At 51.2% G+C, this 24,608-nt stretch overlaps 10 protein-coding genes and 1 pseudogene across 10 annotated transcripts, besides 21 other annotated features; all 11 read right to left on the reverse strand.

The window, feature by feature from the left end:
* Positions 1 to 24,608: part of a sequence feature (heterozygous, non-Esmeraldo-like haplotype) that runs on past the window's edge.
* Positions 276 to 302: a microsatellite.
* Positions 499 to 524: a microsatellite.
* Positions 619 to 664: a microsatellite.
* Positions 728 to 1,246, reverse strand: Tc00.1047053506989.10 (hypothetical protein, conserved; the record flags this gene model as incomplete). Its single annotated transcript, XM_813543.1, has 1 exon — positions 728 to 1,246. One exon carries the CDS (start codon positions 1,244 to 1,246, stop codon positions 728 to 730), a length of 519 nt encoding a protein of 172 aa, XP_818636.1.
* Positions 1,279 to 1,391: a sequence feature (T-rich).
* Positions 1,630 to 1,659: a microsatellite.
* Positions 1,712 to 1,756: a microsatellite.
* Positions 1,756 to 1,779: a microsatellite.
* Positions 1,781 to 1,810: a microsatellite.
* Positions 1,835 to 1,904: a sequence feature (T-rich).
* Tc00.1047053506989.20 (hypothetical protein, conserved) lies at positions 2,025 to 3,848 on the reverse strand (the record flags this gene model as incomplete). The annotated part of the gene is made up of 1 exon (XM_813544.1): positions 2,025 to 3,848. One exon carries the CDS (start codon positions 3,846 to 3,848, stop codon positions 2,025 to 2,027), a length of 1,824 nt encoding a protein of 607 aa, XP_818637.1.
* Positions 2,875 to 2,913: a microsatellite.
* Positions 4,764 to 4,817: a sequence feature (A-rich).
* Positions 5,069 to 10,669, reverse strand: Tc00.1047053506989.30 (ABC transporter, putative; the record flags this gene model as incomplete). The annotated part of the gene is made up of 1 exon (XM_813545.1): positions 5,069 to 10,669. The coding sequence occupies one exon, from the start codon at positions 10,667 to 10,669 to the stop codon at positions 5,069 to 5,071; it is 5,601 nt and encodes a 1,866-aa protein (XP_818638.1).
* Positions 10,794 to 10,955: a sequence feature (CT-rich).
* Positions 11,155 to 11,203: a microsatellite.
* Positions 11,234 to 11,271: a sequence feature (AT_rich).
* Positions 11,545 to 11,581: a microsatellite.
* On the reverse strand, positions 11,618 to 11,983 carry Tc00.1047053506989.40 (Golgi vesicular membrane trafficking protein, putative; the record flags this gene model as incomplete). The annotated part of the gene is made up of 1 exon (XM_813546.1): positions 11,618 to 11,983. One exon carries the CDS (start codon positions 11,981 to 11,983, stop codon positions 11,618 to 11,620), a length of 366 nt encoding a protein of 121 aa, XP_818639.1.
* Positions 12,130 to 12,163: a sequence feature (A-rich).
* Tc00.1047053506989.50 (hypothetical protein, conserved) lies at positions 12,353 to 13,117 on the reverse strand (the record flags this gene model as incomplete). Its single annotated transcript, XM_813547.1, has 1 exon — positions 12,353 to 13,117. The coding sequence occupies one exon, from the start codon at positions 13,115 to 13,117 to the stop codon at positions 12,353 to 12,355; it is 765 nt and encodes a 254-aa protein (XP_818640.1).
* On the reverse strand, positions 13,464 to 15,269 carry Tc00.1047053506989.60 (phosphate transporter, putative; the record flags this gene model as incomplete). The annotated part of the gene is made up of 1 exon (XM_813548.1): positions 13,464 to 15,269. The coding sequence occupies one exon, from the start codon at positions 15,267 to 15,269 to the stop codon at positions 13,464 to 13,466; it is 1,806 nt and encodes a 601-aa protein (XP_818641.1).
* Positions 15,759 to 15,790: a sequence feature (AT_rich).
* Positions 15,909 to 17,534, reverse strand: Tc00.1047053506989.70 (flagellar radial spoke protein-like, putative; the record flags this gene model as incomplete). The annotated part of the gene is made up of 1 exon (XM_813549.1): positions 15,909 to 17,534. One exon carries the CDS (start codon positions 17,532 to 17,534, stop codon positions 15,909 to 15,911), a length of 1,626 nt encoding a protein of 541 aa, XP_818642.1.
* Positions 17,192 to 17,244: a sequence feature (CT-rich).
* Tc00.1047053506989.80 (hypothetical protein, conserved) lies at positions 17,864 to 18,277 on the reverse strand (the record flags this gene model as incomplete). Its single annotated transcript, XM_813550.1, has 1 exon — positions 17,864 to 18,277. One exon carries the CDS (start codon positions 18,275 to 18,277, stop codon positions 17,864 to 17,866), a length of 414 nt encoding a protein of 137 aa, XP_818643.1.
* Positions 18,567 to 20,381, reverse strand: Tc00.1047053506989.100 (annotated as a pseudogene).
* Positions 20,474 to 20,494: a sequence feature (AT_rich).
* Positions 21,159 to 21,962, reverse strand: Tc00.1047053506989.110 (hypothetical protein, conserved; the record flags this gene model as incomplete). Its single annotated transcript, XM_813551.1, has 1 exon — positions 21,159 to 21,962. The coding sequence occupies one exon, from the start codon at positions 21,960 to 21,962 to the stop codon at positions 21,159 to 21,161; it is 804 nt and encodes a 267-aa protein (XP_818644.1).
* Positions 22,426 to 22,455: a microsatellite.
* Positions 22,597 to 24,531, reverse strand: Tc00.1047053506989.120 (hypothetical protein, conserved; the record flags this gene model as incomplete). Its single annotated transcript, XM_813552.1, has 1 exon — positions 22,597 to 24,531. One exon carries the CDS (start codon positions 24,529 to 24,531, stop codon positions 22,597 to 22,599), a length of 1,935 nt encoding a protein of 644 aa, XP_818645.1.

Consider the following 24,608-nt stretch of genomic DNA (forward strand, 5'->3'; position numbering starts at 1 on the left):
GAAAGCAAGACACACAAAGAAAAAAAAAATAATAATAAAGTGGGGCTTCCACCAGCTTTTGCTTGCAGAAAACAAAATGCGTAAAAAAGAAAAAAAGAAAAAAGGAATCAAAATCGGATGCTAATGACCAACAGAACAACTGGCGTGACAAGAAGAGAAAAAAAATATCACCGCACCTCAAAAAACAGTCAATAAAGAAAAGAAAAAAGGGAAGGAAAAACCATATTAATAATAATAATAATCACTTGTCACTTCAATACATCTGAGAAGTCGCCTGCTTGTTTTTTTGTTTGTTTGTTTGTGTTTGAAGAAGACGTTTTCCTCGTTCTTTTAATACATTCTCATTATTTTCATCACTCTACATCGCAGAGAGCCTCTCCCCCCTCTCTTTTTTTTTTCTTTTCTTTTTTTCTCCCTCCCGGGTTCACCCGGTTCGTCTCCGACTCCCCCTTCTTTGCTTCAGCTCGCTGCAGTCGTACGTGAGCTTGCCGTGCGCCTCACACACACACACACACACACCACACGCTTTCAAATTTCCTGTTTACATATTCCTATTCCTCTCCTCTTTCGTTTGGGTGCACGTGCATTTACTTTGCGCTCCGCAGCCACCCGTTGTGATTTTTTTTTTCGTTTTGTTTTTTTGTTTTGTTTTTTTTTTTTTTTTCATTCTCTTCTTCCTTTCAGTTTTCCGCCCTCCTCCTGCGGACCACCCACGCCCACAGCCGGCTCACAGCCGCAGCCACGACAAAAAAAGAGCACAGAATTCATTGAACGACATCAAATCCTCATCCTCGTTGCTCTCCTCCTTCCGGCGACGGACGCTGTACGGCACAATGCGCTCAAACAACCGGTCAATGTCCTTATCGCCACAAGGCGCACCGTAATTGGAGAAGCCGGATTTCATCATCTCACGCATCAGAGAACGCTCCACGCCACCGCGTCGATTCACATCAAACGCATCGTACAGCTCCTCAAGCATCTCGTTCGTTACCCCAAACACTCCAATGAAGTCAAAGGATATGCGGGTCGACGGCGGAAGAAAAACAGATGCACCGGCATCTGCTGTGCTGCACGTCGTTGATGCCGAGCTGTCGGCGTCAACAAACGCCACAAGGCGGTTCACAGCGCTAACGGCTGACGAGGGTCTTGATGCCGAGCCTGTCGAGCAGCCACAGTTGCTGATGAGCTGCCCCATCAGCTCGGTCCTACAGGGACCGTTTGTGGCGTTTACAACTTCCGTCGGCATGGCGGTGGTGACGCACTGGATATAACCTCCGTTCTTTGTTTTATCCTTCTCTTTTTGGTTGTTGTTCTCTTTTGTGTGTGTTTGTCTTTTTTGCGATTGTTGCCTTCGCTGATTTATTTTATTTTTTATTATTATTTTTTTCTTTTTGCCCTTCTGACTGCCGTGTCCGATGGGCCGCAAAACAACGACTTGTAACTCCCCTCCTAACAGACACACACGTGCGCCGAAGAAAAAGCGCGGGGGTCGGGGGTAAACAAAAAGAAGGAGATGAAGGAAGGCTGGATGCAAGAACAAAAGAAGGACGTCCCGCGTGGGAAGGGCAGTGACGCCCCGACGATTTCCACAACGACCGCATCGGGAAATGCACAAGAGAAGAAAATTAGAAAATAAAAAAAAAAAAAAAAAAAGAAAAAGTGTTTAGAAATCGGCCCGCACCAAAAAAAAAAAATGTATCCATCCATACGGATATATATATATATATATATATATATATATATATATATATATATAGAGAGAGAGAGAGAGAGAGAGAGTGATAGATAAATAGATAGATAGATAGATAGACTCACAATTTACGCTTTCCTTACCTTTTTTCTCTTTTTTTCTTTTTTTTTTTTTTTTTTTTTTTTCGTCTGATTTCCCTTTTTTTTTTTTTTTTCTCCTTCAACCGCGCGTACACACCACACCCTCCACCGGCGGGCAACGTGGTAATAATTAATTGTGTGGCATGTAGATGCCGCTGCAGTCACCCTTAGAAGCATAGGTGACATGCGTCGTTTCACAGCGGCTCAAAAAATCTACGCATGACAAAAAAACGAAAGGCCTGAAGAAGAAGGCCCTGCTCATTCGCTTTTCGGGATTCCACCAGACGCTCATACAGTGTGGGTGGCGGGGGCGGCCGAGTGCGAGATCGTGACGATACCCTCTGTTGTGCTTTCCCCTTTTTTTCCGTTAGGGTGGCGGCGGCAACAGGCGCCAACATTCGGCTGACCTCCGTCGTCGGGTTTGTTGAGTCTCCCGCGGCGTCGTCCCTCCTCGCAGACGATTCGGCCGGCGGGTCACCGTCATCCTCCACAATCTCCAAGGTCCCGTCATCCTCCGCCAGGTCCTTTCCTTCGCAAAAAGCTGTCGTGCTGCCTTTTGTGTTCCTCCCACCACCTCCTGGGAGTGAAGGGATGTCCTCCATTTGTCCCTCATTCTCATTTATGTTTTTTGTTTTTGCTTTCTCTTCTTCCTTTTCGCCCTCCGTGCGGTGTTTCTGCCGTGCCGGCTCAAGACGCTCCTCACCCCAAACGGTTTGCCGTCCAAAGTTCTCGTCGTCCCTCTTGGGGCATTCGTCAACCCAATGGTTGCCCTTCTCCCCACAGCGGTGACACACGTAGAAGCGAGGAACGGTCTTTGCATCACGATATCTGTCACGAATAAGCTGCACCTTCTGGCCTCGTGTCAGGGTACCGTTTGGGCCAAGAGGAATAATCCGCTTTGGACGGCCGTGGGCTGAAGGGTTTGGCGCTGCCACCGAGGGATTTTCCTTTACAGTAATCCCCTCTTCATGTGGATTTTTAATGGAAACCGGTGGAACATTCATCTCCGTGTTCTCCTCCTTCTCCCCACTTTCCTCGTCGTTCTGCTGCTGCTGCTGTTGTTGTTGTTGTTGTTCTTTTTGTCCCTGGTGTCCTTCAACTGCTTTATTTGTTGCGGCATTTGCGGGCCGTCGTAGTGCATCCGAATCAATATATGTCTCCTCTGTTCGGGGATTTTTCTTCACCAAGACGCCATGCTGGCGCAGCCACCGCCGACGTTCGTCCGGAATGATAACTCCCCTGGATGCCTTGTAAAATAGTTCCTCTACCTTTGATTTCACCGCATCTTGTGTGGGAAAACGCTGCCTTCGTTGTGACAGATACGCTCCAACGTCCGCAAGATTGGGTGCATCCGGACGATTGTGAAGCGTCTCCATATGCATCTCCATCTTCCACTCCTTGCCCTTTAGACAAGTAAAGCGGCAGCCTGGCATGGTACACCAGACATGGTCCATCATATGCCCGTCGTATCGCTCTTGGGAAAGAAACCCTTTCTGGCAGGCATCGCAGTAAAAATTGCATTCCTCACGATCTACGGGCATCACCTGGGTTGCCAACCCGGGAAGTCCATTGAGAGGGTTTGCCGGTAAGTCACGCCAAGAACGCAGCTCACGGTTCTTTTTTTCTCCACGCGCGTTTGTATCCGGAAATGATGGCGGAAGAAACATACGAATGCATACATGCCTCCTGTTCTCCTCCACGCCATAATTTCCACGAGAATGGGAGGGATGATCATGCGGTAGATCTTGATGTCGCCCAGTGCTGGGCGCCACGTGTGGGGCGGGCGGAACCAAGTTTTGCGTTACAGGTCGAGGGCAACTCTGACGAAAATGCGGTTGCTGGTTTTGGCTGCCCGCTTGTCCCGCACCATCGGGGATGGCGTGCCCTGGGGCAACATACCGGCGTTGTCGCTGGGCCGACTCTTCCGAGGGGCATAAGAGGTCCGACGAAATCAGTCGAGTCGAGTCGCCCGTGACGCGCGCAGCGGGGCCCGGAGGAGCATCCCACCTTCTTGTCATCCCGCCCACGCCCACGAATAAATTCAATCAAACACACGCAGAGAAAAAAAACAACCAAATGAATAAAAAACAGGAAACAAAATCGAGTGCCACTCGTCCACGAATTGAAAGTCGCCGGTGGCCAAAACGGGTAAAAAGGACCCCCGTCACCACAGACGAACGGGGCAAAGCGCCAATTCAGATGGGGGTGTCGTTGTGTCCTCGCCGCAACAGAAACACTCAGTCGTGCTCGAACTGCTGCTACTAAAAGAAGAAAAGGCAGAAGGGAAAAAAATAAAAAAAGAGTGTTCCCAACAGTACACACGCACAAACACAAACACGCATCCCTCCGCACCCAACAGAAAGAAATTCTCCTGTTCTTCCTCCGTTCCTTCATTCCCACGGTCGATGCGTGCCTTCGACTGGTAGAATGAATGTGACGCAGACAAAAAAAAGATCCCCTAACAATCCCCCCGGCCGTCTCAGCGTGGTACGCCAGGGCCAATTGCCCCATCTTGTCGGGGGAAACAGTTCTAACGCCATGAAGCCCAGTGACACATCATACCGTCATGCGAGTCCTCAAATATGTTCGGGCAAACATATTTATATATATATATAGGACAAAGAAAATACGATAACAATGTGCCCCTTGCAGCAGCCACGCAGTCCAAAAGGCTAAAAAGCCCAAGGCGCACCCGCGGGAGACGTCGTACGGGACGCCCACATCTGTTACTTTTCATTCGCACCCCTCTTTCCCTTTCCAATAAAAAAAACTCCCCAGTGACAATATCCCCAATACACGCATTTTTTTCATCGATGCACTTCCTCCACTACTCGCCGTCGTTTTTAGCGGCTTATTTCGTCACCGATTTTATTTTCTTCCGTTGCCCCACACACACACCACCAAACCCCTTTTTTCTCCTTGGTTTCAAAGCCAAAATGACAATTAATAAAAAATAAAAAATAAAAAATAAAAATTAAAAATTAAAAATTTGCCCCTCCCACCCCCATTTCTCGATGGATCCTTCGTTTACTCTTTTTTTGTTGTTTACTTTTTTTCTTTTTCGGTGGAGATACCAGTCACTCTCCCCCCTCCGGTGGCGCAGCACGTTTCTTCCTTCCGTTCCCTTAATTATTTCAGTCAGCCCCCGGCGCGGTTCCCCCCGAAACAAAAACAAAGAGACTTACAGCATGCGGACGTGTGTGGGTATTTACCTTTCCTACTTCGCTGTGGAAAAAATTCAGATGCTCAGCAGAATGTCCTCCAGCGTCGCCTGCGTCGCGCTCACTTGAACCACCGGTGGAAGCCCCTCCAATCCTCCTTCACGGATTTCACTTGCAACGCTGCAAATTTGCGAAAGGCTCTGCTGCACCAACAGGGTCACAGTGCGACCGACGACGCCCTCCAAGACGCATTCTTCCCCCTCCGTCGAAGAGGAGGTCCGGAATAACTCACGTAGGCGTTTCATGACGTCGCCGGTGGCATCAATGGCCCCACAACCATCAGCGAACACCACGCGCACGGTGTAAACGGAGTCGTTCGTGTAATGTGTTCTCAACTCCTGTGGCGTCCCAACACATCGCAGCTTCCCTTTTGAGATAAAGGCAACACGGTCTGCAAGAGCCTCCGTTTCATCGAGCAGGTGCGTTGTGAGAATAACAGATTTTGCCCGCGTTAGTCGTCTGACCACAGCACACGTTTGCCGGCGGGCGGTGGCGTCCATGCCAGCAGTAGGCTCGTCGAGCAGCACACTCGTGGTACCACCAACCAGGGCCACGGCAAGTGAGAGACGTCTCTTGTTTCCAACGCTCAACGAGTACGCCGGGGTGTTCTTCTGTGACGTGAGGCCCAGCGCATCGAGTAGTTTGGGAATCTCTTTACGGATATATTTGTCAGTGGCACCACGCAGACCTGCGTAGAGCCTCAGGTGTTCGCCCGGCGACAAGTGGTCAATAAGAGCGTCCTTCTGTGGACAGTAACCGACATAGCTGCGCGAGGCGGAGCGGAGAACAGAAAGATGATTAATGTACGCTGAACCCGAAGTCGGGACCACCTCACCAGCCAAAATACCGACCGCCGTAGTCTTGCCGGCGCCGTTGAGACCCAGCAAGGCCATAATTTCGCCCTTGTGGACACCGAGCGAGAGGTCGTCAAGAGCAGGCCGGTGGGTACCGCCATATTTCTTTGTGATGTGCTGAAGTGTGATACAATCCTCAATGCGGCCTGTCTCGTTGCGGCAAACCTCCTCCTCCTCCCGTGCGACGGAAGCATCAATATTCATATTCGCCTCACGCTGATGGCAAATGCAAGGCGCAGACGGTGGCGCGTCAGCGTTTTGATTCGACGACTTCTTGTTCTTCCTCTTACTGCATGACATCCGGGTAAAAAACCACTTGACACGCTGTATGCGTGCGTACTCAAGCAGGGCCAGTAACAAGAGGGAGACGACAAGGGTGCATGACATGTAAATGAGAGCCGTTCCAATGCCGCCCCTGAACTTGCCTTCAACAAACTCAAGTTTGTCAAAGAGATTTGGTCGCTTTCGTTCAGGAAACATCATATTCGCCAGCTCCACACCTGACAAGGTGAATATACCTTCACCAAAAGAAACGGACGGGATGACACGCAGGACGTGTGTCGTGCGCGTCACAAAAGTTTCCAGCTCTTTGATCCCGCCAATAATCTGCTCTCCCATGACCCACAAGAATCCAAGAACAAAGTTTGCGATAAGAACAACGCCCTGGGCGACAAAAGGGGAACTGAAAAAAAAGCTGACAACGTAGCTGAATGGAACGGAACTGATTCCAAACACCGTAAAGAGTGTCAAGGATGCCACCACTGTTTTAGGCTCACCAATAAATTCCGTTCGCTTGAATATGACAAAGATGATCATCGCAAGCGCCTCGGTCACAAGGTAGCAGCAGAAGTCAAATAGCATGGAACTCAGCCAGAATGCAACAACATTTGCACCCGCAAGCCACTGAAGGTGTCGAGAACCGCTTTGACGCTCCCTTACCATAAAACTGACAGTGTTACTTGGGATAAATGTGAAGGGCAAAAGGATAAAGATCCCAAATATAACACGCCGGAATGCACTTACCATTTTCTGTTCAAATGGTCCCACGTGCATAGGCACATTCCGCGCAGTTGTCATTGAGCCTTGACCAAACAACTGGTGATTGACGACATTATAAAGTGCATTAAGGGACTGAGGCGCTGAGTGACGGGCGGAGACGTTGTGCATAAGAATAGAAGTCGGTGTGCCTTTTTTTCCCTGTGCGCTTGTAAGGGCAAGTGCGATATAACGGGTAGCTGGATGTGTCCTTATATCAGGGATCAGCTCAGCAGAGAGTGGCTGACTGCAATTTTCCACATCGCATTTGGCCCTGATAGGCGTGTAATACGGTCCAAAAGCAGTAGACATATTACTTCTCTCCACATCAAATACGTCTGGAAATTTAGATGAGACTGTCCACATGACCTCTGAATACGGCTGGGTGTCGTAACCTGGATACAGTGACGCGTCAAGGGTGAGTGCCGGCTGCTTCGGTGGACTCATAAGGTCTGTCAAAAGGGCAAGACTGAGGAAGACCACAGGTAAGAGAATCTGAAACACGACGAGACGAAGGTCTCTCTTGGCGCAGTGTACACGTTTCATAAAAAGTACGGCAAAGTGTCTGGCCAATGACTGCCTATGCGGATTGTAGTACTCACTCTCATCATGCAAATTGCGGGTCTCATTCAGAAGCGACATGCTGCTGTTGTCTCTATTCATCTCGCAGCCAACGGCCGTACCGAAACAAGACCCTTGGTTCGAGCCCATACCCTCTATCTGGATGGAAATTCCATGCTCCGTCGCTTTATCAGTTAGTGGCTCATTTGAGGGCGCCGTAGCCATCGTTGATGGTTGCCTTTTTGTCAGATACTCCATAACATCCTGCAGTGTCGTCAGACTCAAGCCAATGCTGCGCAGGCAAAGTGCCTCCCGCTCCTCCTCCAGGGCACGGATGATGGCGCTTCCTGAAGCCGAGAGCAAAGATAGTGGAAAACGAAATGATATCTCGCGGCCACGGCGCTCGATACCCAGCAGCTTGCATTTTGTGGAAATGGAATGCAGCTCTGTAGACATGTTACGGGAATGCCCGGGGTATGACTTTTCACGTACAAATTCCGTGAGACGGCTGATGCAAATATTCTCCTCCATCTCAGAGGAACAGCTCTCCACCACGCATGTCACAACGTACCCAACGTCCATCTTAGACTTCAAAAACAAGGATGACCCCGCACCACACAGAGCGCCCTCATGCATGAGGAGGATCTTGTCCCCAATACGATCTGCCTCATCCAGCAGGTGGGTTGAAACCATGACCGCACGGGTGTCACGGCCCTTCTGGAGCGCGTCATACACCGCCTTTCTGCCTCGCATGTCCATCCCGGCTGTTGGTTCGTCCAAGAAAAGGAGATCAGGTTTCCCAATTAGGGCTATGCCAACGCACAAGCGCCTCCTCTGACCAGAAGATAGACTTTTTGCAATGCAATGACGCTTTTCCTCTAATTGCATGCTGGCGACGATAGCGTCCACTTGTTCCCGTACGTCCCATCCCCCACTAACTTTCATGCGGGCATAGAAAGTGAGATGCTCCTCCACTGTCAGTCGATTCCACACAATATCCGACTGTGGGCAGTACCCAATATGCTCTCGGCACTTGTGCAGTTTATATGCCGCATTGTGGCCGCATATGTAAACGTCACCACTCGTGGGTGTCACCATGCCAGTGGCAATACCCATCAGAGTTGTTTTGCCGGAACCGTTGGGGCCGAGCAGTGCATTTATCTTCCCAAAATCCATATTAAAAGAAACATCGCGTACTGCCTCACGGCGATCCCCATCACGGCGCAGCCCCGTAAGAAAAAGGTACAGCCATCCAATAATGCCCCCGGTTTCATACACCTTGTGAAGTTTACGAAATACCACCGCATGGGAGTTTACCTCCTCGTCGACGGGCTTCCCGTCATGCGGCGGAAGTGTCCCTACAGAAGCAGACGCAAGTCCATTAGAGAATTTCCTCGTGTTTTGTAAGTCTTTTTCGCTAATTTCAGAACCTTCGCGGTCACAGCAGCAGAAGCAGCAGGGAAACAACTTGCGAACCCACGAAAGGAAAAACAAGGGATGTCTGCGACGACCAATCGAAGACGGCAACACTTGATCCAAATAAATCCAAAAAATCCACATAATGCCTGAGGATGCCCACATCAGTCCAATCGCCATGGCAACGTTGTAGTCACCAACCCGTGTATTCTTCCACGTGAATTTGTAGCCAAAGGAGGCATACTTGGCAAGCTCATCGAAGGCTTTGGCGTAGGCGACACATGGAACGAAACTCATCGTCACGAGCCGCAGCATGCTCATACCATCAGGAAATGAGTAGTACGGCATACTGCAAAGGAAAATGCACAAAGCCCCAACTGCCCCCGCAATCCGAGGATTGGTGAATAAAGAGCTCAAAAACAAGCTCAGGGCGGTGTTCTGCTGCATAAAACTGAAATAGAGAAAGAATAGCACGCCAAAGTTCACGTAACTAAAAAAACTGAGCCGGAAAACCATGGCGGCGAGAAGCGAGGCAACAAAATCCATCAAGAATGCAGAGATAAACCACCCAAGTGCCATACATGACCAGCGAAGTCCCATAATTTGCATGGCTTCTCGAATTCTGAGTGACTTCTCCTCAACGATCCAACTCACAAGCTTCGTCACTGGGAAGAGAGCAGCAAGCATCGCCACAAGCGGCATGAAGTATGCCCAGCGAGAGTAAAAACTGTTGTCGACATATGGCGGAGCTGGCATGGGTATCAGCGGTGGTCCTTGAAGGTTAACAAATTCAAAAATGCCTGTGGCATTGGCTCCAGATGGAGGTGGCGGGGGCGCCTTGTCAAGTCGATAACGCGCGTAGAATTGCTGTACAACATTCTGCAGCGTCATAAATCCGCTTGCCACGTACAACATATAGTCGTTATCGCCCAACCCCTTGAAAAACTGCATTTTTGATTCAAACGTCCATGGGGTGGCGGTATAGTTCATGCTAATGGAGAATATGGTTCCTTCCACCCCTGCCGCTGCTGGCGATCCTGGAAGGGGAGTAGGCAACTCCACAATGGCCCAGACCCTGTCGTCATGCTTCAGGGCAAACTTCTCCGCTTCGGCTAACGTTGGGAAAACACGATCCTTATGCACCACCTCGGCACAAAGAGCGCTGACATCGCTGCAATATTTGACAAACCCCGAGGCAAAGGATGTGTCCCCGTCTTTCCCAGCCACCAGAAGGTCTCCATAATGTGACAAACTCGCCTGTGCCGAGCGGCTGAAAAACGTGGAACCCGTTCTCCGCGATTCGTGCGACACGAATGCAGACAGTGCAAGATAGGCATCCAGGGTAGGGACCTTAATAGGGCCTGAGGCATAGTACACACCAAACATAACCTTAGAAAAAGTCCCACGGTCGCGCACGCAGAGAGCCCCATCCCGCACAAAAGGGAAACACATGGTACTTGGCCCTGCCGGTCCGCATGGACCTACGTGTAACCTGCGGCCAAACGGACGTGGGCTTGACATGTTTTGACAGAAAAAGGCCGGAAGCAACGACGACATATCCATCGGTTGTGTTCCAGAATAATCTGTAACGGGTACCTTCGTTGTCGTGGAAAACCAGTAGCCCAAGGCCAGAAGAAGCGTAAAAACGCAAGGCAGCAGCAGCTCGGCAAGAGTCGACACCGGTGCCCTCCAACGCTGCAGGAAAACCTTCCAGAGGAAGGCCCTGAACTGAATAAACCAAAAGGAAGCCATCGTGAATTCAGTGGCCTCAATCAATGCAGACACACACACACACAGAGAGAGAGGCAAAAAAAAAAAAAAAAAGCCGGTATGATATATATATATATAATTCTAAAAGAAAACCAAAAGCCTTTATTTTCTTGACTTCTTTATTTCTCACTGTTATTCTCCTCCCACTCTTTTTTTCCTTCCCCCTCTCACTTTTCTACTTTTTTTGTTTTTTCTTTTCTCTCCCTCTCCCCCTCTATCCTTCAATGTTGATTGTTGGTTCCTTTTGTTTTTCCTTTTTTCTTTCGTTGAGGTTCAAATTTGCGGTTAATTTAATTTCCCCTCCTCTCAGTTTCTCCCCAGCGACGGTATGCCCTAAAAAAAGATAACAGAAGTTTTACTTCCTTCTTTACTCCAATCTGGGGGAGGGGGGGGGGGTATTTTTTGGTATTTTTTATATGACAGTAGTGAGTTTAGTTGGATTTTTTTTTTTTTTAAAGTTGTGATCGTTTTTTTCTTTTTTCTTTTTTTTTGTTTTTTTTTTTTTTTTTTTATTTTCTCCTCCTCCTCGTTGGTTAAAAGTAGTTGAAATATTAATTTAATATTTTTGATTTTTAAGTTAAATTGCTGCCGCTGCCGCTGCCGCTGCCGCTGCTTTTGTTGTTGCTGTTGCTCTTCGAAAAAATAAATACAAATAAATAAACAGTTCACTGCTTTATATAAAAACGGAAGAAGAAAACGCCACCTTTTTGTGTTTTTGTGTTGTTGTTTTTTTTTTCTCTCACCCTATTGCTGTTCGGTCAGACAAGAAGAGAGTGAAGGGAAGAGGCAGTCAAACACGTGTTCGTGTGGAGGGCGCATCGGCCTCGTCAAGTGCCCCCTCCCGCACACACACACACAGAGAGAGAGAGAGGGAGGGAGAAAAAGAGAGAAAGAATGCATGCACGTCAGCTCCAAGACGCATGTACGACATCAGCCAAACTTCAGCATGAAGTATATCAGCATAAAGACAACAATGACAAACACAAACAACACCCACATGTGCGTGACACTCGTCACCCCCGCCACATCCAACTGACGCAGCGTCCGTCCCAGACGCACGCGTGTGCGGGCAAAAACCGCGTCAAGACTCTCAAGTAGTGTGTTCTGGCGCCGCACCTCCTCGCCCATCGCGGTGAATTTGTGCCGCACGGAGCGCACATCGCCCAAAAGGGCGCGCATGATCTCGTTGTTCTCCTCCTCCGTTGCCTCGCTGATCACACCCGCATTCGCGCGGCTGTTCTCCGCCTCCTCATGGAGCCGAGCGCGATGACGAAACACCGAGCTCTGAGGCTGCATGCGCCCAGTGCAACGACCCACACGGTCAGAGCGGCAGAGAGACTGGCGAGGCGAGTGTGGGGGAAAAAAGGCCCAGGCACACACACACACACACGGCCCGTCCACCCCTTTCCTTTCCTTTCCCCTCCTAAAAACTGCGGCCGTGTAAAAAGAAAAAGAGAAAAGAAGAGAAAAAAAAAATCCAATGAAAGACGGCACAGCGCCCGCCACAGAAGCAACCATAATTATTTTGTTGTCAACAAACATCAACAGCGACGGTCGTACACCCTCCAAATCACCCCATTGACGGCAAACCATGCGCAATTTCTCGGTATTTCTCCGATGCGGTACCAAAAAAACGTTCCGACTATTCCTGCACCCGCCAAACGGTCATTTTGCGTCGGTTGAATTCAAAAAGGCGCGGCTCTTGGGACACGTGCGAAGATGCGCCTTCAGCTGCGGCATCCCCGCCTCGACACGGCCGCACCAAAGACAACTCAGTTCCTGTTCTTCCATGCGCTTCAGTCCCACCACGTCTTGGTTCAACGTAATGCACTTGTTTCGCTCCAAGTCCTCCACAACGCTGTCGGCGGGAAGAAAGAAAGGAGTGGCAAAGCTGTTGTAGTGCTTCTTCTTCTTCAGGTACGGGCTATCAAAGTCCAGGGAAATGAGGTGCATGTGCAGATGGGGCAGTGACGGGAGCGAGTGGAAGCCGGTGGCAAACGACAGCGACGCAAAATCGCTCCCCGAGGCGTCTTTCCGAAGAAACTGCACGTAGCGATCCGCGACGTCCATGAGATGGCGCAGTAGTGGGACATGTTGAATGCGCAAGGCACTGAGGGAGTGTAAAGAAAGGTCCAACGGCAGAACCAGACAGTGCAGCCGTGACTTGGGGAACGCGTCGTTCACGACGATGCACTGCGTGTCCTTGTAAATCACTCCGCTCCTCCGTTGTTTCTCCTCCCCGGCGCCGAGCGGAGGATACGGCCTGAACGGCGTCGTGCTCTGATGGGTGTTGGGAGAGCGAAGCGCATCCCGCACCACCTTACGAAGAAACGGCAGCTGGGTGCGCGGCCCCCCGGCGGCAGCCGCGTCGCCTGCAGTGCGACGAATAGCACCCGCCAGCCGTGGGGCAGTCACGCCCAACAACATCATTTGATGGCGTTGTTAGCTGGGGCGCGGCAAAAACAAAAATGTCAATTATAACAATCGCGTATCGTGTTGGGGAGCAAACACTCAGAAAACTTGCGGGTCTTTTACTTCGCCGTCCACGGTGTCCTTTGCTTCTTTTGGTTCTCCTTGAAACTTGAATTGATGATCCCTCACAGCAACGCCCGAAGGCTGAGAGGGGAACACAGGAAGATGAAGAGGGATGACGCAGAGGCGGGGAAACAAAGTGGGGGCCGCCGGCCCTCCCGCCAGCACAAAAGTCAATCGGCGCACAGAGCACACAGCATTCGTTGATAAGTGCAACACATTCTTCCGCCCCGCACGCACACAGTTAGGCGCAGTAAAAGAAGGCCAACAGCCACATGGAGACGCCTGTTGTGACAGCGCTTATCGCGAGCGTCACCACCCACCCGCAGGCAATCTTCAATACGATGCCCCACTCTACACCCCTCGTCCGTGCGTCCAGCAGGCCGCACCCAATGGCCGCACCCACCTGCGCCTGTGACAGCGAGACGGGAATTCCGATGCCCGTGAGAATCATCGTGACAAGGGTACTGCCAGCCTGAATACACCACCCACGCGCCGGGGTCACAGTCACCAACTCCACTCCGACAGTCTTCATCAAACGTGTCCCCAGCGTGAACATGCCGATGGCAATGCCCAGCATTGCTGGCAACACAGCCCAGCTGCTGCCAAGCGGTTCCTCTCCAAGCTCCGACACCGCAAAGGTTTCGTAAAAAATGACAAAGGCGGCGGTTGCATTCGCCCCAGCCACAGCCCCGTGCACAAAACTAGACATGCTGCCCGCGACAACTTGCAGCGCGGTGAACAGGTACTCCGCTCGTGGATTAAATGGTTTAATACCAATTCCACGGAAGTTTATCGGCTGCATCGGGCGGTCCAACCCCCAGTCCTCCTCCATAAACTCATCGTTCAAACCCACGTCAACAGATGCCTTCGGTTCATCTTCCACATTCGCCACCGCGCCGTAGGAGACAGTGGACGTCGACGCCATGGACTGCGCCTCACCCTTCTTTGGAAAAGACGTTGAATGAATCGAGTTGCGCGTCACGGGTGCGGCCCGGACGCTATGTTGAGGAAGCAACTGCACCCTAACCGAGCCCAATGTCGACAGGAAAAAGCTACCGAAATCGTGCATAAGTGCCGCGACCTTCCGTGGCAGGGGCACACTCCTAGTATTCTCCGCATGGATCTCGGAAACCGCCGTCCCATGATCGGTAGAAGCAAAAAAAGATTGTGGCATCCGCCCATTGCCGCCTTCGGTCTCCGTGCAGCGTGCCGCGGCTCTTGACTCGGCATCCTCCTCCTCCGTGCGCAGCACCTCCGACTCCCAGACAAATGATTTCAATTTCCATGACTCCTCCGCTAGGCGTGGAAAGACCGCGGTGGAAGCAATCCAGCAGGCCAAAAGGATTGCCAAAAGAAAAAAAAGATATTGCACATCGACGGGCAGAAATCTTGCAATCGTCACAGTGATAACGGGTGGCTGCTCAATCACAACAAACATAAGGTCAATGAGAAGGGAAAACAACAGACAGTACGGCAGCGACCACAAGGCGTTCTGAAAGGAACGTCCCTTAACCGTCAATATGTACTTGCGGAGAAGATAGAATATACCCGCCGTCACAGCCCCAGCAACCGGAGGAGCGAGCAGCCATGAAACCAAAATTTTTACAACGCCGCGTGGCTGCACGTATTGGAAAGAGCCACTAGAGAAGACGGCAAATCCAAGGATGGATCCCACCACCGTGTGGGTGATCGACACGGGCAGCCCAAGTACAGTGGAAAGATAAAGCCATACAGCTGCCGCAAAACTTGCACATGTCATGCCAATGAGCACCATGTCTCGATCCAGAGTGAACAACGCAGGATCAACAATCCCTTTGCGAATCGTCCCACTGACATGCCCACCCATGAAGGCGGCGCCAAGTAACTCAAATACCGTGCAGTAGAAAACTGCCTGACGCATATTAAGGGAGCCGCTCCCTACCACCATGGCAAAATTCGCACTTAAATCGTTCGCGCCAATGCCGACGCCAGAAAGAAAACTGAATAGTGAGCAGATGCAGACAAGGGGAAGGGAACGGCTCAAAGGAAGATTGCACTTCGGATGCATGACTAATTTATATTTATATTATTCCTCCTGTTATCCTCATACCGTATTCTAAGCTGTTTAAATCTCCCCGTGGCTTCCCACGCACTCTGTGTGCCCTTCTAGGGTTCTTTCTTGGTCTCTTTTTCCCTTGGTTCCAAAAATCTGCCACACAATAAACCAATTAATATAAAAACAATCGCACGCACGCAACCGCCCCCTTCCCACTGAAAGAATTAGAAAGTAAAAAACAAAAATGATGCGCCACCTCAACGCGGCTCCAGATGCACACGCATACACACGAATAGCAGCGGTCAGCCTCTCCCCAAAGACAAGTAGAATTAAGAAATCCAAGCAGAGAAGCATGCACACACAGAGAGACAGAAAAAAAAAAAAAAAAGGTACATACATATTACTCCCCAATGTGCTGCAGTTCCTCCGCCCTTCTGTCTTCTCATGCTTAGTAACAGTTCCCCCTTCACCCTACCGCACAGCGTGGGGGAAATCATGATGAAAAAATAAAAATAAAAAATTTAAAAAAAAAAGTCTTCTTTCACCATGAACTATAAACATAACAAGTAAAGTACAAAATCCACAGTCGGCAAATAAAAAAAAGAATCCATTTGTCCCTGTTTCACCCTTTTCTTCCCATTTCTTGTTTCTCTAAGCCTCCTCATCCTCTTCGTCGGCAGCGTCCGCCTTGGGAGGTGGTGGTGCGTACTCCAATTCATCATCCGCCGTTGCATCGCGCTGTAGCACCAATTCAGTCTCGGGATACTCAACAAGGCATCGCGGGGGTAGCTTTGGCGCGTAGTTCATGCCCTGCAAGCTCTTGAGACCCGTGCCGATATAGACGCTCTGATACTGACTGCCTGGCTGGCCCAATTCCACCACGGCGTACGTGAAAGCACCGGGCCAGGTTGCCGACCTGGCAACGTAGGTGCGTGTTTTGCTACTCTCATTGTGAAATGCCTTGCGGAAGCTCCAGGCGGGTAGTTGACTACGGCTGTGAGATGCATATGTCAGGGGATCGTCACGGCTGACTTCACACAAAAATGGATGTATCTTCTCGGAGTGGTCAAACCCTGTATCCTCCTCTTCTTGCTCCCTCGCAACAGTTCGGCCGGTTTTCAGAAGGGTCGGAGCAATGTGCACCCAATACTTGCCCTGCAGCAACTCATCGTCGCGATAGCCGTAGAACCACGACTTGATCGGCTCGATTGCCTCGGTGTCCTCCTCGTCCGGCACCTCCTGTGGGGTGAGTGGCGGCAGTGTCGTGTAGGCCCTCACGGATTCGGGAGGCGGCAACACGTTTCCCTCTTCATCCTCCTCCTCTGGAACAGCCCCCTCGCTTGTGTACATGTCACGCGGTGCCACCCGACACGCACAGCTTATGCGCGCAATTTGGGCCCGAAGATAGTTCATTTCTTTGCCGGGGAAGTGCGGGTGGGTGTCGACAGAGCTTTCAAGATCCCCCGTAAAACCGCGACGAATGTGACGTGCAACAATCACTTGATTTGGCGTCACATCGGGCAACCGCGTCCAGCTGGTTGGGTCCGCCGTCTGTGCAGCGTAGTACACCCACTCGTTAAGGCCGCTACCGGCCGGCTCCACCTCCGTGTCTGCCTGTTTTTTTGCGCCATACGAGTAGAGAACATCCGCAACGTTGTCGATGGGTATCCCCTCCTCCTCCTCGTCATTTGCCATGTCAATGTCCCCCTCATCCTCCGGCAGGCGCTCTGGATCGATCTTCGTCTCCACAATGTAGTAGTCGGCACCACTGCCAAGGATTTTGCCCCAGAAGCGAGCAGTCGCGAGCGGCTCCGTCTTGACAAGTTGCTTCATTCCAACCACAAGGCGGAAGGCCTCCTCCGGCTGCAGCCCTTCTCCCACGGAGTTAAAGATGGCCTGTTCCCCCACCACGTTGCTGACATCACCAAGCAGCACCTCCTCCTCGTTCTCCTCTGCTTCCTCCTGTGGCATCTCCTCATCCTCCTCCGTTGGCTTGCGCCTTGGCTTCGGTGGAGCAAGCACGTTGCCAAAGCTTGACGCCCAACGCAAGTTCTCCAGTGCGTCCGACGGAACGGCGTTGATGACCCTCGGACGGTGGTCTGCGTAGATGGTGGTGGCGTGTGGCGGCACCGTGCTGCCTGTCTGCAGAACGAAGGAGGAAGGGATAATGGCATCCAGTGCACTGCTCGGCTGCTGCTGAACAACCTGAAGAAGCACCTTCTTCATGTGCTGCCACAGCGGTGACTCGCGGATTTCATTCTCCGTGAGTCCAGTCATGGCAATAAAAGAACACGTTGCAGTTATTTCCTTTTCCACGATACCCCGCAATGGTGCGAGCCGCCTTTTTCCTTCTCTATGAACAATTCTCTTACTATGCGGAAAAAAAAAAGAAGTGTTCTTCGTTTTCCATATGTAGGAGAGAAGAAAAACAAAAAAAGAAAATTGGAATAACGTGGGCGGCAGCACGCCAAAATAAAAGTAAAACACACCCACGCATAGAAACAAATAGAAAATTCATCGGTACCGCCACCATTGCGCCATCCAACCAGCCCAGTTTCCACACACACTCTACCAACAGCAGGCCGCTCTCAATAAACGGAGAAGGGTCATGTGGAATTGGGGTCCCGCATCACGTCAAACTGACGCTTAGGATGCAGTGGCATCTCCAATTCACGCAGTGGGGACTTCCAGCCGCGATCTTTGTCCAGTAATGTATCACCAATGACGACGCTTGCGTCGGGATTTACACGAGCCTCATAGTGCATCTCCGACTCATAGCCAAACAGCGTGTGCATGAAGCGATCATGGCCTATGGTGAAGTACATCGCAGTCGTCGTGAGAAACCCAATACCAAATATTCTCATCGGTGCCCAAAAAAGCGCATTTTTCACTATTTTATTGCGATCTGCACGCGTGTCGTTGAAGCGTACCTGCATGATACCACGCCAGCTTCGGGTACGGCGAATGATGGGGTGTGGACTCGGGGTCTTGCCTATGGGACGGCCTGTCACAGGCGGCATTCATTCATCCAATGTATTTACCACAAAACGCACCTCCCTGTCCTCTCCAGTAGCAAGGTTTCTAAAAAAGGAAAGAGAAAAAAAAAGGCAACATTTGCATTTCATCCATGAGAACCACACTGTGGATGTACACATACATTGCTCCATGCATGCACGTATGGTATATATGCGCAATTTGTTGCCCCTTCGTGTTTAGGTCTTTAATTTACACGTTTCACCTTTTTATTATTATTAGTTTTTAATTCAGGTCTAAAATCAACGCAATCATCAGTCGGCAAAAGATGTGGTGTTCACTCAAACGCTTTCTTCACCCGTTTTGCCCGCCTATTCACCGCAATCAATCGTTTCTTCGGCTCCCGTCGCCCAGATGAAGCGGTCACCGGCACAATTACTTTATCCACATCATGAAACCGCTCCTCCTCCTCATCATCATCATCATTGCCACCAGCAGAAATGAAGCCTGATGATTTGAATGCTTCATCCTTCGTCTTCCTTCTCTTTTTTTTGGTGTCAACGGCTGTCTCCCTCGCCCGCTTACTCTTATTGCGACCGTCACGCCTCTCCTCGAGCGAAGTGCCCTTAAAATAGGCAGCCTTGTCCTTCACGCCGTAGTGCGCCATGTAACCATCCTCATCGACCACATCCTCACCGTCGTGCGGCGCCAAATCCGACGCCAGAGGCGCGCTCGGCTCTTCGCCACGATCGACACGAATGACGTGGCCGTGCAAACAAGATCCATGAAGGTGCTTCTGTGCATAGCTAGCGTACGCGGGCAGAGCAAAGAGAATACGCGCGATGCCCGTGGGCAAACTTGTGCTTTTATTCACGAGAAGATCACAACTCAATATCCTACCGCACACACTGAAGTGACAGCGGAGCTGCTCCTCGGTGATCTCCTCACCAAGGTGCCGACAAACACCTCCGCTGGCCCCTCCTCTAGCAAGTTGTACTTCTCTGTTACGCCAGTGATGTTGCTTGGCTTCAGCTCTTTGGCCACATTCCGCCCCGCACGCCTCGCCTCCTGTTGCGCTGCTGGTGGATTCACCACCCCCAATGGCAGCACTGGCTGCCCACACTCCTCTTCGTCCGCATCACCATGAAGAATTCCCGCGTGCATGGCCTCACCGTGGCTTTCCTCATCTGCCGATGCACCGCTCCTCTTGTGCGATAAAACGTGGCCCGGAGATTTTGTGTACGGCAGCGAGCCAGGCGCGGCAGCCCGTGCGGCAGTGATGCGGCGGCCCAACATGGAGAAGCCATCGAGAAACCGTACCGCCGGCTCCACGTCATCGGCAGACAAAAATGTCAAAAATGCCTTGCGATTCCTTGAGGTCATCTTGATGGATTCAAGCCGCTTCTCCAGCTGGGGCGCCACATCTCGCAGGATCTCGCGAACAATTTCTGGCTGTGTTATCTTCGCCAGGTCGGACAAAAGGACCTGGCGGGCAAAACTACTCTTCCCCGCATCTAGGCCGATGTCCACGTCGTTTGTTGTCATGTCCTTTGGCTTCGGCACCTCCACCCGCAGCTTGCGACCCAGAAATTTCCTTCCATTCAGCACACGCACCGCCACATCAACGCTGTGCGGAGAGTGAAAAACCAAGAAACCAAACCCCTGGCCTTCCCGCTTGATGAGACGAACGGGTTTGCCAACCTTCCATGCCGCAACAAACTGCATCAACTCCTCCTCAAGAGTGGAGGATCCCGGCGTCGCTTTATGCTCGTAGGGCAGACCATCAATAAACACCTTGTTGTTGAGCTTCTTTGGGAGCTCTGTGCCCTCCTCCGTCAACATTGTCTTGACATGACGCTGTTTGTGGAGTGCTGTGGAGCACTTCCCCGTCGCCAAGTGCACATTCTCCCCCTGCATGACTCCCTTCTCGTCATCGTCGCTGCCACTATCTTCATGCGACATCATGGCAGATGACTCGGGGCGCTCTGCCCCCGCGCGCAGTAAATGACCGCCACGGCCACGGCCTCTCCCGTGCGCAAAGTCTCGACCTCCGTTGCCGCCGCTACGTCCAAAGCCACGTGCCGCGACGGAGACGCCAGAAGCACCGCGGCCACCACGAAAACCGATTGGCTCTTTTCCGCGTGAATTCATCGTCAGATTTATATGCCCCGTTTTCCTCCTTCTCCTCCCATCTAAGGGAATGGACTCAAAGAATGAGTGTGTGTGCAAATGAAATAATGGCCAAAATAAAAAATAAAAAAAAAGTGCGCATACACATCACAACCATCAGCAGCAACAGGGGAAAGAAAGAAAAAGGAGGATGTACACTGAAAAGAAAAGATTTGCAGCGTACACCTGCAAAAGCATACATGTATCTTTCCTGTTGATTGTTGCCGTTTGCATCCACGCAGGGCTCTGCACGAACGAGGAGAAACACCTTCCCTCTCCGCTCCCAAGAAGTAATCTCCGTTCTGCCGTCTGCTGTGAGTGCGTGGTGATTTACAAAAGAACTCACGCAAGGGCGTTCCTTGCCTTCGCATTGCCGGTAGAAAAACAAAAAAGCTGCGAAACACAAACACACACAGAGCTGGACCCACCCCAACTCGCTTATCCCCCACTCCAGCGCATGGAAGCGCCGTGGTGCAGTCTACTGCCACATTCCCCTCCACTCAAACTCCAAACGCACTTGTCGTAATTTGAACTGCACCAAAGGACATGTCCCGCGCGCATCGCTCCTCTTCTCGACCCAAAAGACCCAATAACCCCCCACCCCCAAGGGAATATGATCACATAAATGCGACAGCTTCCCCTCCCAAGTATTTCTTCTATTGCTATGACTATCCCCTTTTTTGCTTTTGCTAATCCCGCTACCAACACGACACCTATTTCCAAAAATAAAGGGCTTCTACTTTTAAATATTCCCTCAATCTACCAGTTGCCAGCCTCATGCCACGCGCGGAAATTCGATACATCAAAGAGCAAAGGACTTGTCGTGTCCTGGTGTGCCCATGGCTCATCCTCGATTGTGTTCAATGCAATCTTTGTAACACGCTCTACCGCTATGCGGGAGACACGCATTTCGTGACGACGGCCTGCAGCTGCCGTCAACAGGGCGTCTGCCAGCTTCTCCGCAATACGCCAAAACATCGGAAAGCTGATAAATTTCGTCTGCATCTGGCGACGCACAAAAGGCACCGCAAGAGCCGTCACTGCAGCCTCATCGTGGGCCACTCCCAAGGCCTGTTTGTAGAAATCCGCAAACTCTGCCTTAAACTCACTTGTGCAGGGTTTCTTTAAAGATGGGAAGTCCTTGAAAACAGCACCCCACCACGCGGCATCAATGCCGACAACGGTGTCCTCCTCCAGCTCCAGCATCAGCCGTTGTGTCGTCAGGCCATCACCCTCATTGATGGGCTCCACCTTGTAACGCGAGACGCCCCGCAGGGGTTGGTAGTGCTCCTTCTCCAGCCGGCTGTATTCCTCCACTGAAAAAATGTTATTGCCATCATATGCAATGCCTAAATGATTCCCTGTAATACTTGCGGCTGCACTGGAGGATTTATTGATGGCGTTGCGTGTGTTGTCCAGGCGTGGAAGCATGTCACCCTGCGCAAACGGTTGTGTGCGGCCTGTCACGGACGAGCCCCAGTACTCTACGCGACGGCGCTGAAGCAGCAAGGCCGCAGACGCAGCTGCGGGTGCCCCCCGCGCCCTTGCGTAGAAGGCCAACATAGACTCCCTTCCCCGCCCTTTTTCTCTATTTTATCCTGCTGTTCTTCGGATTCAATTCGCATTTTGGTGGGAATTACAAACGGTCATGCATGTGTTTTTTGACCACAGCAAAAAAAAAAAAGAAAGCGAGAGAAAGAAGCGCAGGATGATACCACATAACGTCGTCCACCGCGCACTCCTCGTTTTCCTTTCTCCTCTCCTTCCGCCGCGGGCGCATTTATTGCAATGAGTATCAAAGGTGGTTTCTTCGGGCCGCAACGGCAACAGCAAAAGAAGAAGTACGGAGGGAAAAAGGAGAGTAAAAGTGTTTGTGTGCATGTGCGTCTGCACTGACTGCCCACTGCGCATAACAAAGTGAGCGCACACACACACCAATAATTTAAAAAAGCTGTAGAGAGCAGCCACATGACTCGCGTTGTTGGTTTACATTGCATCTTCTCACCCCGTACTCATCCCATGCGGCGAGAGAGAGAGAGAGAGAGAAGAGAAAAAGGGTGCCACACGGGAGCAGGAATAAATAAAACATCGCGGCCCCCTTTCTGACGTCTGCCAAAAAACAAAACAAAATTTTAAAAGTGCGCCACAATCACCGCAGCAAATGCCCGCCATGGAAGCGCCGTCAGCACTATTCTAATCACCCACCCGCCTGCTTCTTCCTGCCCCTGTCGTGAGAGGACCACCTCGTCTCTCGCATTGCATTTTCTAGTTTTTCCAGGCGTGCCTCCACCTCCTCCAATGAAAACACCGCATCGGCCGGGTTCTCACTGTGCGACGAGGGTGGTGCCGCAGCGGCCAATTTGTGGTTTCCCGCCACCCCAGCCAAACCCAAGCCCTGGCGTGTTGTAACTGACCTCCTACTTTTGTTTGCCAAAGACAAAGATGGGCTCATTTGCGAGGAAAATGGCTCCGGTGACGGCGGTGTTGAGTCTGGCGGCTTCTCATTCAACTCAAGCTTTCCCACCCTCTCGTTCCGCTCGATGCATTTGTTCAAGCGGAGTATAAAGCCGCGGGTCACTTGCATGTAGCCAGGGCCATCCAGTGCGTTTCTTATGTTGTCCTCCTCCGCCTGGCGCTCCCTTTCTTTTAAGCACTCCAGCAACTCATCCTTCTCTCGCTGTAACGCCAAGAGAGGCTGTATGAACTCCTCTTCAAAGGCGCTCTCAATCGCATCCTCGCACGCGCTCATGAGGTCACGTCGCTCCTGCTCTATTTCATACATGTCGTCCCGCACAAATTCCTCAAGCGGCGGCACACAAAAGCTGTGTATATCCCACTGCACCTGCACCTCATCGTGTGTCTCGACGGGCTGTGGTTCCGCTAAAAAGGCGCGGAACAGCCTCCAATGCCGAACGACTGAAGAGGAAAAATAATCGAGTATCTGCGCTACCTCTTGGAGCGTAAAGTAAGGACCCACCACGATCTCCGTCAAAAATCTCTCCTTTTGTAGTTCCTGTCGTGTATAATTAATCCTTGGGGCATTTTCTAGTTTTTCTTTTAGTGCTGCCCTTCGCTTCTTGTTCTTCTCCTGCGAAATTGCTGTCTCCATTTCGGCCACAAACTCCGGGTCGGGTATTTCCGACGTCACCGTGCGCCACGACTTATGCGTTTCCACAACTTTCCTTGGCAGCCCACAGGCCTGCTCAATAAGCAGTTCTTCCAACAACTGCGTGCACCGTTTCTCCGCTTCCACGTCTGTGGCGTCAGGGGAAAGATCCGCCACGACATTCATGAGATGCATCGCTGTGAGCAACACACACCGCACCTGTTCCGCCGAGAACCCTCGATAGGCCGTAAAGTGAATGAGATCCTCACACCATTCACCCAGCGCCACATGCCGCAGCTCCTCCTGCGCCGCCTCCCGGTAGCGGAGGGGCACGGATGCGGTGTCCTCAGGTAATGGCGCGGCTGACACAATGCGTCTCCCCAGCGCAAGAGAAACGTCGTCGACAAAGTCATCCACTCCTGTTGTGTTAAACCCAAGTGCGCGGAGAACGCCAATGCGAAGAAGGTACGAGGCAGATGGGGCACTTTGACGTGCCTCGTCCAATGCCGGGTGCTCATTGGGCCAATACTCCTCGTATCGATTCTCCTGCACGATTCGTGATAACACCCGCGTGCTTTCACGAGACCGTGGTAAAGGCAGGGACAAAAAACTAACCTCCTGATCCACCCTGCGGGCGTGTCGCAGCAACTCCTCGACCAGCGTCAAGGAAAAGAACGTGGCATGATGAACGGGGGCATGCAGTAAAAATGAAATAAGTTGCTGTTCTTCTGGCGGCGGCGGCCGTGGCTGCGAAACCTCCAGTGGATCCATTTTCTTCCCTCGACAAAGCACACGGTGTGAAACCAACAAAGAGCCGCAAAAACAAAACAAAAACCGACGAAGAAAGTAGTGATATCGGACACACGCGCAAAAATAAAGAGAGAGAGGGAGAGAGAAGGGTAAGAAAGCCTTAGGGCCAAAAACGACAAGAGATGCGCTCCGCGCAAGAAACGGCATGGTGTCGATGATGTAAATATCGTCGATAAGGATTAGAAAAACCTTTCTTTTTGTTATTGCTCTTCTCATTCTCACCTGCAATCCAACCGATCCATCGATCAAACAAAAAGAACAGGCAGTTTCCTTTACTTTTCATTTTTTTTTCC

Source organism: Trypanosoma cruzi, genomic scaffold, assembly GCF_000209065.1.
Source record: "Trypanosoma cruzi strain CL Brener 1047053516805 genomic scaffold, whole genome shotgun sequence".
Classification (NCBI taxonomy): domain Eukaryota; phylum Euglenozoa; class Kinetoplastea; order Trypanosomatida; family Trypanosomatidae; genus Trypanosoma; species Trypanosoma cruzi.